We start from the raw sequence: 12,386 nt of genomic DNA, 5'->3' as shown, positions 1-12,386 counted from the left end.
TACCTCAGTAGGTTAAAAAATCAGTGACCAGGTACGTTGACACATTGAAAGACTTTTAAATATCAGTAGCTCATGATATAATCAAACAGACAAGACAATAGCAATATTCAAAATAAAGACAAACAACTAAATATACACAAATGTACAGTGCAAGAGCTGGAAAGCAAACAAAACAAATGGAGTCAAATTGTTATTGAAACTCCAGGATTAGTGGGATGCAGTGAAATAGTACACATCACTGGCATCAATGATGTAATAAAACGTTTAATAATATATTTTTGTTTTAAAGAACAAAAGAACAATACATTAGTATAGTTTTGTGAGTGTGAAGACAAACAAGGAATTAAATAGCTTCACTTTCACCAGTAATTTGGATTTAGGAGTCATATTCAGCAGGTCAGTTCATTGCAATTAACTTTACAATGCAATCCAGTGAACGTATTAAACGGAATTGTTGCACATTTTACAGGATCATATGATAACAAAAACAATATTTTGCAAAAATGGCAAACTGAAACACTGAAAACCCATTAAAATGGCCGAAAACAAGATATACGTGTGTATTTACCCTTACTTTTGTCTGGTAGGCAGCACTTTTGTTTTAGTTTAGGCAGGCACACACACAGCTTTAACAACTTGGCGCTCCAGCCCCAACTGTTTATGTTCTGTAATTTGAATCCTTAACTTAACCAGTCAACATTGTGGACGGCAGAAAAAGTTAAGTCACAAGCCTAATGAGACTGAGAGCATATATTTGAACCAAAAGGACTAAGTGCTGCCTGTATGGCAAACACGGGGCGAAATATTCCTACTTCCCATAATGCACCGGGTAAAACACCAATGCATCTTGGGACAAAGAAGGTGCAGTCGTAGTGTTGTGCTTAGTCCTTGAACGTGAAATGAGTCTTTTACCCACGATTTTTCAATTACATTTTTGATAAATTACTAGTGGGTAAAAACATTATTAGCAAACTGCACTGGTGAGTCATTGCACTTTCACACAGGAAATTGAAACATTTATATGGCTTCTCGCTAAAGTAACGTGTGTTTGCTGACGTTAGGCCTGATCCATGTTATGGTCTATTAGCAGTTGGTTGTGCTCATAGTTAATTCAGCCAATTCGGTTTTAGTGGAACCGTTTTTAGGCATGCGTATTCACTCAAAACACAGCATTTTAAATCAAAAGTCTTGGCTTGCTTTCTTTCTAGAGTCGTGCGGGTGCTTTTGGGAGCAATGGGAGCAGATAAAAGGTGAGTAGTTGTTAGTCACGTTAAGCCCTGTCGCTGTCGCCCATAGTAAGTGTGGCTAATTAAAATGGCAGTGTTCATTTTAATTTAAGTTTAAATGCCTCTTCTAAAGAAAGCGAACGTTACACGGCACCAAGAACACATGCATTAACACTTGTCATAAGTACGTTTAACAGTTAACTTGTAAAGTTATCTTTATAGGGGATAATCTAACAACAAGTAATACATACTGGATTTGATCAAATACAAATGTGATTGAAAAATAAAATATGATGATACTTCATCAAATGTTTTCATAAATGTAAAGCTAATTTGATGAAAACAGTTGGGATGTCAAAACTTGTGTCTTACTTTCTTCATTCCACACACCCAGCAAAAACTTGCATTTATCATTTAAAGAGTAAGAAAGTGTCCTCTAGGGTGGGGTTAACCAACACAATGTAAGTGGCAAATATTCAAAATAATTCATGTGTGGTTTTTGTGTACCAGAAGACTACAAATAAAGTTTGTAAATCATAGATTGATGTAAACGTAAAGGCAAACATTCTACACATAAGCACTCCAACAAACACTGTAAATGTTGCAGCATTTAATGGAAGTTTTTGACATTTTCCGAACAAAAGGAATTAATTAAGGTTCATTCTATGTGTAATATCAATTAAGAACACATTTTGGCGAGTTTGATACAAAAGTAGTTGTTTAAATCATATTCTAAGACATATTGTACAATTGCAGGCTAGTTTTACTGATGTGTTGCCGTGCTTTTCAATGTCCTCCTTAATAGGCTAAGTCGAACAGAGCGTAGCGGTAGATATGGCTCTGACGCACCCCGGGATGATCCAGAATGGCGCGATAGACGAGAGAGGGACCAAGAGCGTGATCACAACCAGCGCCGCTGGGGCGAAGAGAGACGCAGTGATCGGTTTGAAGGAGATCGTCGACCAACAAGAGACAGTCCAGAGGTAGTTATTCTATAGTTCTCGAATTATTGGCAGTATAATGTATTAGTAAAAATACTGTCAACAGAACAGGTTTCACAATTAACTGATGCACGGATTTGTTTGTTCTAAAGCAAAGAGAAAGGAAACGACGTAACAGTGATAGATCAGAAGATGGGTATCACTCTGATGGAGACTTCCCAGAGGATTACAGAAGGGAGCCTGGGGACGATAAGAAGAGCAAGACTATCATGCTCTGGGGTCTCTCTCCTCATATCACTCAAGACGATGTAAGTTTGTAGCTTTCTTTTGCAGATATGCAACCTCTTAAGTGTTTTTCCTTTGGTTAAATCTGTGTGCACTACTCATTCTGTTAGAAGTACTGTATTATTTAAGGGGGTTAGGTTTCAAATCATAATATTAACATACTGTCTCGTTCTTTTTCAGATTTGTTTTTCCATAGACCAACTGGAGGGTCCACAGCCAGTGGATGTCAGGCTGATGAAAAAGAAAACAGGTGAGACCTTGAAATATGACGGACCTCAGCCTCCCCCCAGTCTTTGACCATAGGACAAATCTGCTTCCATTCAGACCCATTTTCCCATAGCAGCTAGCAGAGAATAGTATCAAGGATTTAAGATGTTTCTATAAGACTTATCATTTCAGTTTACTAAGGAACTTTAAAAGGTAAGTATGAGCAAGAAAAACTGTTTAAACAGAAACGTAATTGGCAGAAAACAACGATATTCAACAGGAAATGTTGCTATGGTAAAACTCTTAAAGAGTGGCCTTACCTAACAGTGCCTGGGTCATGAAGCAGTTTGTGGAAGAGTTTGAATAATATGCCCATGGACTCTTAACTAACACGCCTCCCGTCTATATTTGAATGCTGTCTCTAGGTATAAGCCGTGGTTTCGCCTTCGTGGACTTTTATCACTTGCAAGATGCTACACGATGGATGGAGACCAATCAGGTTGCGTCACAATCGCCAAGTCTAGTTTTTAATCTTGGGGATCTGGAAAAAAATAACCCAAAAGGCAACCTAAGTGCATTGAATTAGTGGTGTAGAAATTACAGATCTTTTGAAAAAAAGTCATGGATTGTATGCCAGAAAGCAGAAATATGTGATTTTTCTACATTATTAGAGATACTTAAATACATGATTTACAACTTAATGTTATACATTATATTTTGTTAATTGTCATAGTATTAGCAAAGCTAACTCGTATTGAGAGGTTCTCTCCTGTATGTGCATTCAAGATCCTTACTTGGTGATAGTCATCAGTGATATTTCTGAGTTGGATGTAAGCTCAGCCTATTATTTTTTTAGCCTAAAACTCAGTAGATGAGGATATTTGTAGCTTCCATTTTTCCTTTTTTCTTCTTAAAAGCACTCAGAAATGTCTGTTAGGGTCACATTGTACACTCTGCTCCAGCTCAGCCTGGGCACTCGGGTCCCAAACACCTTAAACCCTCTACACATCATGCTCACATACATCATGTGCCTGTCTTTTACACAAAGGATATCTGTTGGGGGTCCCTCTCCCCCTTCTCTCCCTTCCAACACTGCTTGCTCTATTGATAAGATTATTCCCAAGAATGGTTGACTGACTTTTGTTGTCTTCTTTCAGAAACGTCTGACAATCAAGGGGAAAAGCGTGGACATGCACTACAGTCACCCCAGAAACAAGTATGAAGACTGGCTCTGCAACACTGTAAGTTTATAATATATCTTGGTTTCATGGCTACATTATTCGAACCATGCTACTACAGAACACTTCACACACTGACCCACATTCGTATAAGTATATATGCTAGGCCCATAAGTTACAATTGTTGCAGTCCTGTTAGCTTACTTTGTGGTACACCTACATTTGAATAAGCGGAAACGGTTAGGTTGTGTCTCAGGTAAGTATGGTATGCTGCACCAATATAGTTGCCTGTTTTCTGAGGCAGCTCTGTTCAGGGCGTTAGTAGGTGTATAATAAAAATGATGTGAACGGTTACTTGCAGTGTGGCCTGTACAATTTCCGGAGGAGGCTGAAGTGCTTCAGGTGTGGAGCAACCAAAGCCGGTAAGTAGTTAAATCAACAAGAGGCCAAAGACTGCAGACATCCGCGCAGCCTGAGGCAACAGTGCTGGGATGCAAAGCAAAGTTTGTGTTTTTGGTGTTAGGCCTAGTAAACCAAATGATATGGATGTAGGTTAAGTGCATATAGGAAACAGCATGCCTTATTTCCTTGCTACCTGACAATAATACAAAATTGGAACAAAATATTTAATAGAGTTCACGGAAAAGGCTCTATATTTTAAACACTACCTTAAGGATAGGGACACTTTTTGACGCAACACTTTAAACCCAATTTCCAGTTTCTTGATAACACATTCCGGACCGCTATGTTAATGCATTATTTCTCTTCTGTGATTTCCTCAACAGACAGTGAAAATGGCAATAATACTGGAGCGACAGAAACTCAGCCCGGCGGAGATTTCTACGGCGACAGTAAGGACTCTTTTATAGAGGAAACATCCTGCTTGTTTAGAAACAAAAAATATTGCTAACCTTTTTTATAGGATTTTTCTTAAATAGTCTTTTTTTTCCCTTCACAGCAATCATCCTGAGAAATATAGCTTCTCTGGCCACCGTAGAAGCCATCTTGACGGCCCTGGCACCATATGCTAATCTTTCATCTAACAACATCCGCCTCATAAAGGACAAGCAGACAGGCCAGAACAGAGGCTTTGCCTTTGTACAGCTGTCCTCCCCTCTGGTGAGTTATTTTTTAACATGTACAATTTACTGTTAAAACCAACCACTTAACGAGTGTACTGCCTTCCACTTGGCCTCCCGTGGTGTTAGTCCTGAGATTTTCGTATCGTTTTTCTCGTTGATGAACTTGCCTCACTGATGTCTGAATATCCCTCCCTTTCACAGGAGGCCTCTCAGCTGCTAACCATCTTACAGGGACTGCAGCCGCCTTTAAAATTGGATGGGAAAACCATTGGGGTGGATTTTGCTAAAAGCGCTAGAAAGTGAGTATAATAGTGTGAATTGTCCAAAGATTTACCTACATCTATTCTATGTTCTTTACTTTTTTATATCCTTCACTTTAAATAACAGAATCGCCCACACTCTTCAGAGGTGGGAATAACTGTTTGTTTGCTAACTCTTCCCTTTGCCTTTGTCAGGGACTTATTGCTGCCTGACGGGAACCGTGTCAGTGCCTTCTCCGTGGCCAGCACAGCCATCGCTGCAGCCCAGTGGTCTTCAAGTCAGGTGGGTCACTTTATTGTCAACATCCGGCTATTTATCATATATTGAATTGCACTGTTGAGGAACCTGCGATCTAAGTTTTTCATACATGACATAATTACACCGTAGTTGTGTTATGACGATAAACCTTTGAATCTTGAATCTCCCAGTGTCAAAGTTAGAGGCTCATAACCACTGCTTTACCTCTCCAGCCCCAGCAGAGCACAGATGTAATGTCAGAGTACAACTACCTGGAAGAAGGCTATACTCCAAGGGCACAGGTCAGTAGAACAAATGAACCAACATTGTAACTTGAGAGCAGATACTTTGTGATTGGTTTCAATGGGTTTGCTTTAATGGTGCATTTAGTAACTCATGGCTCTGTAGTAGCATCTAGTGGCAGCTATAGAAGACTACAACACATGCTTAATGACCATTATATAAGACACCATGCTGTATCTGTACATCATAAAAGCGTTACACATTTTACATCGGTAGGATACTACATCCTAATTTGATTTGAAAAAATACCACGGTTAGGTTTTAATGGAATGAATGACTTTTTGTAGGACTACCAGGCATTCTACCAGCAGGCAGCAGTAGCCAGCACCTCCCAGGGAAACGGGATTCTAGGAGGTAAGATTGGCTCTCACGCCTTCCACAGATGTTGCTGCAGTTACTGACCCTTCATTGTGCAATGTCACGGTTCTCTATTAGTGAAATGGAGCCTTAAATAGCTTTTTATCCGCTAACATGCAGCTTTGTTTTTACATTTTAGCGGCCCCAGGAGTAAAGATGGTTCCAGCTGGAGTAGTAATAGCACATGGTGCACAAGTCTACCCACCCCATATGATGGCCCATCCAGCTGTTCAGGTGACACACACGGTTTTTGTAATTCTGTAATTACACTAGTAATAATACTCTACTACTTCAATCAGAATGCATAGTGTAACATTCTCTAAATAACCATTTATTTATTTTCAGGCATTGTCGCTTGCCCAACAAATGGAGGCTAACGCCCACTCAGGACATCTTCCCGGCATAGACGCTTCATATGTTCCTGGATTACAAACCTCAGGACAGTCGGCTGAAGCCAGCTCTGGTACGAGAACACTATTTATTTCCACATGTCCAGTTTGAAGTGTGATGTGCACTAAGATAAACTCCTCCACAGATCACCGACATGCGTGTTCATATAACGCATGTATATTAGTGTTTCCCTGGGGAAGCTTGGAACACAGAGACCTGGTGCTTCATTTATAAAGCCTAGCGTAGGATTGACGTGGGAACGTTGCTTACGTAGGACAAAGCAAATAAATACGCACAGACATTTTCCGATTCATAAAAGACTGCGTACGGCACATCCTACGCCGGTTTCCCTTTTTTATAAATCACAATCGACTCGAAATGCGGCGCAGCTTTTGCCGGCTTCACGTAACGCCCATATTTGCCTATAAATGGTCAAAGAAACGCCCATTCCTTCATTTTGACTGACTTTATGAAGAAGCAGGAAATGACGACAGAACAGCTAAAAAAGACATCTCACACCGTGTCAGATGTGGGTTATTGTGGGGAGGTGGAGATAAATCACATTGTTTGGTGGATGCCGTTTGAACCAGAGTAGCAGCATGGAGGTCGGATCGTCACCAACATAAATAAATAAGTGGTCCGAAAAAGGTTAATGACAAAAAAAATACACATAGCCTTCCTCAGGCAGTGTGTTTGTACCGGGGACAGGAGACACCCCTTTATGAGAAAGTGTAAGAAATGATCGGGGAATCCCCCCGGAGTGGAGTCATGACGACTGGATCTGAATTATGTTTTTGTATTTGGTGGTTTGTGTTCCAGCTGTCGATCAGCAACTATATATCCATAGTCCACCAGTTAAAGGAAACTAATGTGTTGATATCAGCTGTACAATTGACCACATATGGTTTTCTTAGTTTCCATACCTCCTGTGTGTTACGAGCGACTTATCAAGTAGGCAATTGGCGAACGGCATAAAACATGATGGTATATAAAACCATGCTCCTATACAACCTATAGAAATGCAACACAGCGTCAGTTTAAAGTAATTCTGTCCTTCTGCTTAACGCATCATTTATGAGAAAACATTTCTTAACAAGAGAACATAATCTAGGGATGATCAATAACATTTCCGTATTTATTTCTCCAAGTTATGTTTTGTGTGCACTGAGGAGTCTCAAACAAGCGTTTGTTAAATCATTTTAAGATTGGCTTTAATCAATGTTTGCAAATGAATTCTTCATATATGATAAATGAGAGGTAACATTTTATTTATGGTATTATTTCCACATATTTCTCTCCATTCTTCCTTCTGCCAACGGTGTCGCAGTTTCTCGTCTCTCCCGTGTTTGTGCTTAGTGCGTACGCATGGGTCAGAGTTTGCGTGGAGGACCGCACGTTTTCCAGTCAAGTTAGTTTTTTTTATAAATCGCAAACATTGCGTAGAAACTGGCGTACGCCATCTTTTGAGCGTACGCACCGTTTATAAATGAGGCCCCTGAACAGGCATTTTGTGAATATCAAACTGATCAAAGCAATATCCACAGCCAGTCCTTCAGATGACAGACAGCTTTGCATTACTGCTGAGGCTTAGCTAGAGCTTAACATTCAAAAACAGTTGCCTTTTTAAAATGACTTCAGCTGGGAAAGCTTGTGAGATGATAACTAGGGATGCACCGAATATTCGGCCACCGAAAATTATCGGCCGAAAATGGTTAAAAAGGCCCTTTCGGCTTTCGGCCGAAAGGGTTTTAGCACCGAAAAAATATCACCGAATGTCAGAACAGGCTTACGTTGGTAACCTAACGTGTTGTTGTGATGACGTAATAAAGACGCGGCTACCATGCTCGCGGCTGGCTCACAGGGGGGGGGGACATTGACCTTTGTCATCGAGATTGCCCTGAGCCTTTAACAAATCGTATTAAATAATGTGATGACAGACTGTAAACAGAATAGCTGAAATTTTAACAAACTAAATAACTCAGTTTCCTCTAATCATTAACCCATGTTTGTATCATGGAGTTAACTCCGTGTGTTGCTGCTAGCATACATAACACCTGACGTGGAAACGTTACTCGTGGATGGGGCTACAGAGCTGCTAGAAAGACGGTCGAACCCGGTACATTCCTCCGTCTGCATGCGGTGCACTTTTGCTAAATGTTTAGACAAATTGCTCGTGCTTACATGCTAAACTCTTATTGCACTTATGGTAACAAGTATTCTCCACATCGAGACGGGTAAAGTTTAACCACACCTCGGAGCGCGTTCTCTCCGCCATCTCCGCAGTGTGCTCCACTGCATGTAGCAGCTGCGTGTGTGTAAACTGCCCCGCCCCCTCGCATACAGACGGGGGAGAGAGATCTCGTCTGATCGAAAATACATCATAGACGCATTTGTTGTCTTTGCATATTAGAAACGAGTTGGCGACACTAAGACTGCGATATAATGTTTTTTAGCAATAATACATGACATATATAAATGTACTGTATGCATTCAAAAGTGCTGAATAAATGTTTTATGGACCCATAATAGTGATTATTATTTAAGTTAAGTTTTGCCATAATCATGTCTATTTCCATAATCAGGTAGCTGAACAACATTGGTAAAAAATGTATACATTATATATATATATTTCTATTAATCATTTTCGGGCATTCGGTTTTCGGCCAACTGTTTCCTATTTTCGGTATCGGTTTCGGCCAAGAATTTCCCATTCGGTGCACCCCTAATGATAACCTAGTAATACTAGTAACTGAAAAAGTTAACAGTGTATTGTTTTAACATCAACAGCCCCTGATACGTCCTCCTATCAGTACGATGAGTCCTCTGGCTACTATTATGATCCACAAACTGGCCTCTACTATGACCCTACCACTCATGTAAGTATGCCATCAACACCAAATGTAGGTCACGTGGTGTCTGTCGCGTTGTTAAGAGTCACAGGAGTTTACTTTGTTATGATGTACATTGGTGTTCATTTCTTTTCAGTATTACTACAACTCTCAGACTCAGCAGTATCTGTACTGGGACAGTGAGAAGCAAACGTACGTTCCTGTCTCAACCGACGCCTCTGCTGGAGCGAACGATAACGCAGCATCAGGCAGCAAGGAGCCTAAAGAGGGCAAAGAGAAAAAGGAAAAGCCCAAAAGCAAGACTGCTCAGCAGGTATTGTGATATGATTCCTACCTCAGACATATTGTCTATTATGCATGTGGCCTTTCCTTTCTTGAACTGTATGTAGCCTTATCTGAATCTTTTTGAAATGTTAGACTTATTGTTCTTTTCTGTTGATTCTTTCAGATTGCCAAAGACATGGAACGGTGGGCTAAAAGTCTCAACAAGCACAAAGACAACTTCAAGGGAGGCTTTCAGCCCGTTAGTCATGAGGAGAGGAAGGAGGCGGCCGCTGCTGACGCTGGCTTCATACTGTTTGAGAAGAAGGTAATCCAGAAGGATTTCATATCTGACATAGTTCTCTGCTACTGCATGTTTTAGCCATGGATTCGCTCATTTATGTTCATTTTGTTTCTTTAGCCGACTGGAAGTCTAGACAGACTAATGCCAGAGGTAGAGAGGGGCCCCGAGGAGGAGCCCCCAGCCAGCTCAGCCAACACTTCCAAGGTGAATGTTTTTCTACATTTCCTTTAGTTTTTAGTATTAAAGAAGTGATTGTCAAACATATTTAAGTGCATTATAAATATATTTATTAGCGTATATGATTCACGTAAACAACACTTACACCCGCCTCCGTCCATCTGTTAGTGTGGCCTGGTGGCAGCTTACAGTGGAGACAGCGACCCCGAGGAGTTGGTATCGGAGCCGGACGGTGGAGAAGGAGGCCAGGACAAGATGACGGACTGGAAGAAGCTGGCCTGTTTGCTGTGTAGGAGACAGTTCCCCAACAAGGAGAGTCTGGTTCGCCATCAGCAGCTATCTGACCTCCACAAGGTAACACCACACAACGTCTTCAGGCCTTAGAATGGAAGTCTAAAGTATCAATCCATAAAGCCATAAGACCATTAACTAATTGGTGTATTCATCTGATCGTTTCTAGAAAAACTTTGAGATTTTCAGAAGATCTAAAATGACCGAAGCAGAGCTCGAAGAGTTGGAGAGAAATGAAACCGAGGTTTGTTTCAAAACAGAATCACTCAGCTGCGAGTGAGTCATATTGTTCCCCCACTCGGTGTGACTGTATCTTATATTTCTGTTTTGATCCTGCTGGTAAATAGCTGAAATACAGAGACCGTGCAGCTGAGAGAAGGGAAAAATATGGCATCCCTGAACCCCCAGCGCCCAAAAAGAAGAAGTTCAGTCAACCTGCACCACCAGTCATGTAAGCCATTTTCTTAATTATTTTCTTTATAAACTGTTTCCAGTCCATTCTTCGTAATGTTTAAATCAATGCCCTTTCCCTGTGCAGTAACTACGAACAGCCCACTAAAGACGGCCTTAACAGCGACAACATCGGGAACAAAATGCTGCAGGCCATGGGATGGAAGGAGGGTAAAGGGCTCGGGCGCAACCAGCAGGGCATCACTACACCAATTGAGGTATTCACGACAATTACCTGGTGTCTGTGTCCAGTACCAATCAGCATCAATATCTGTTTATCTCTAAAAGGTACTAACGTTTTTGGTCCCCCCCCCCCCCAGGCACAGTTGAGAACAAAGGGAGCTGGACTTGGCACTAAAGGCAGCAACTACAGCCTCACTGCTGCAGACACGTACAAAGACGCGGTCCGCAAAGCCATGTTTGCTCGCTTCACTGAATTGGAATAAGCCGTTGGTGTCAAAATGAAATGATGAACTGTCGTGGCCTGCCGATGATTTGCTTCTCTATGATGTGGACCTCCACCATGTCTGCCTAAACAATGGCAAGCGAATTGGCATGGAGGCAACAGAGAAATTCTCCCTTTATTCATTTCACCCTCTGTAGGATGTCTTTCGTCAAAATGATTAGACTTGACTATATAACTAATCTGTATTTGAGGCATATAAACCTGGTGAAAATATAATTTATAAATTGTACAAAGTAAAATTCACACTCTCTTGTTTACATAGTTCTTTTGTTTATTGCCATCGTTTCCTCAGCATGTTAAAAACAATTGTACAGTTTATACAAAAATCTCTGTTTGTACAGAAAATAAATTGCATACGTGATAAATGATGAATTTCCTTTTCTCTACACATTTTTGAAGTTGTATTAATGTGGCTGTTTAATCGCCGTCCTATATACAGTAGGTGCAATTAATTCATAAAATTAAAAAGAAGGCCAATAAGGATCCCTGTCACTGCACAGGATGTTAGGGGAGGGCGGTTCTAGGTAGCACATGTTTATATATTTCTCAGTGGTGTCTGATTGCAGTGAAATGTTATACTGCCAATGGGGAACAATGATTTTGCAATGGTCAGAATTGTATGGCAGTAATATGTCCCGGATTTTAAAGAAAATGTTGGATAATGGAACTGCAGTTGGTTTGTGAATACAAACTCTAGTAGTCTAGTTTTGAGTCATGAAATCACACATGTCTTGTTAAATGTAGAATGATCCAGGTTTATTAAAACACTACCTGTTGGGACTTATTTCAATAGTGGCTCAAGAACAGGATTGTTAGTCTTATAAGCGCTCTAATCCCAGAGAGGGTGCTTACTTGCTCATGTTGTTTATTGTGCTGACTACATGACCTGCCTCATCTCCAATACAGCATTTAAACTATAGAACATGTAGCTGTAAGCTTGTGTTCTGTGTGAACAGTGTTGTAGTGAGGCTGTCCTTGCACTAGAGGACTCGGGTGTAGAGCCTGCGCTGACTGGCCTTCACCCTGCTGAGGTTCAGCAGGACACCAAATGTTTTCCCGCTCCTCTAATTTGGTTGTTGACCTTGCACTCTAATCTTCTTTTGAAGCCAACACCAAAAGTA

The 12,386-nt window shown here is 40.8% G+C and overlaps 1 protein-coding gene across 1 annotated transcript; it reads left to right on the top strand.

Moving 5' to 3' along the window:
- The first annotated feature begins 839 nt into the window (after positions 1-839).
- rbm5 (RNA binding motif protein 5) lies at positions 840-11,637 on the top strand. The gene is made up of 25 exons (XM_034219083.1): positions 840-980; positions 1,209-1,250; positions 2,032-2,209; positions 2,320-2,475; positions 2,633-2,702; positions 3,085-3,158; positions 3,817-3,900; positions 4,199-4,259; positions 4,623-4,688; positions 4,796-4,956; positions 5,121-5,218; positions 5,375-5,462; positions 5,651-5,719; positions 6,008-6,074; positions 6,217-6,311; positions 6,423-6,540; positions 9,255-9,343; positions 9,453-9,629; positions 9,765-9,905; positions 9,999-10,085; positions 10,227-10,412; positions 10,519-10,593; positions 10,697-10,800; positions 10,888-11,017; positions 11,120-11,637. The coding sequence occupies exons 2-25, from the start codon at positions 1,234-1,236 to the stop codon at positions 11,243-11,245; spliced, it is 2,517 nt and encodes an 838-aa protein (XP_034074974.1). The 5' UTR covers positions 840-980; positions 1,209-1,233; the 3' UTR covers positions 11,246-11,637.
- Positions 11,638-12,386: the final 749 nt, after the last annotated feature.

This window comes from Gymnodraco acuticeps, unplaced genomic scaffold, assembly GCF_902827175.1.
Source record: "Gymnodraco acuticeps unplaced genomic scaffold, fGymAcu1.1, whole genome shotgun sequence".
Taxonomy (NCBI): domain Eukaryota; kingdom Metazoa; phylum Chordata; class Actinopteri; order Perciformes; family Bathydraconidae; genus Gymnodraco; species Gymnodraco acuticeps.
The sequence above is the reverse complement of the archived record's forward strand: the minus strand, read 5'-3'. Positions and strand labels throughout refer to the sequence as shown.

Bases quoted from the DNA above. Each gene is read 5' to 3' on its own strand.
- rbm5 (XM_034219083.1), top strand. The intron at 3,901-4,198 runs GTAAGTTTATAA...GGTTACTTGCAG, and splicing joins AAGACTGGCTCTGCAACACT to TGTGGCCTGTACAATTTCCG. The intron at 9,344-9,452 runs GTAAGTATGCCA...ATTTCTTTTCAG, and splicing joins ACTATGACCCTACCACTCAT to TATTACTACAACTCTCAGAC.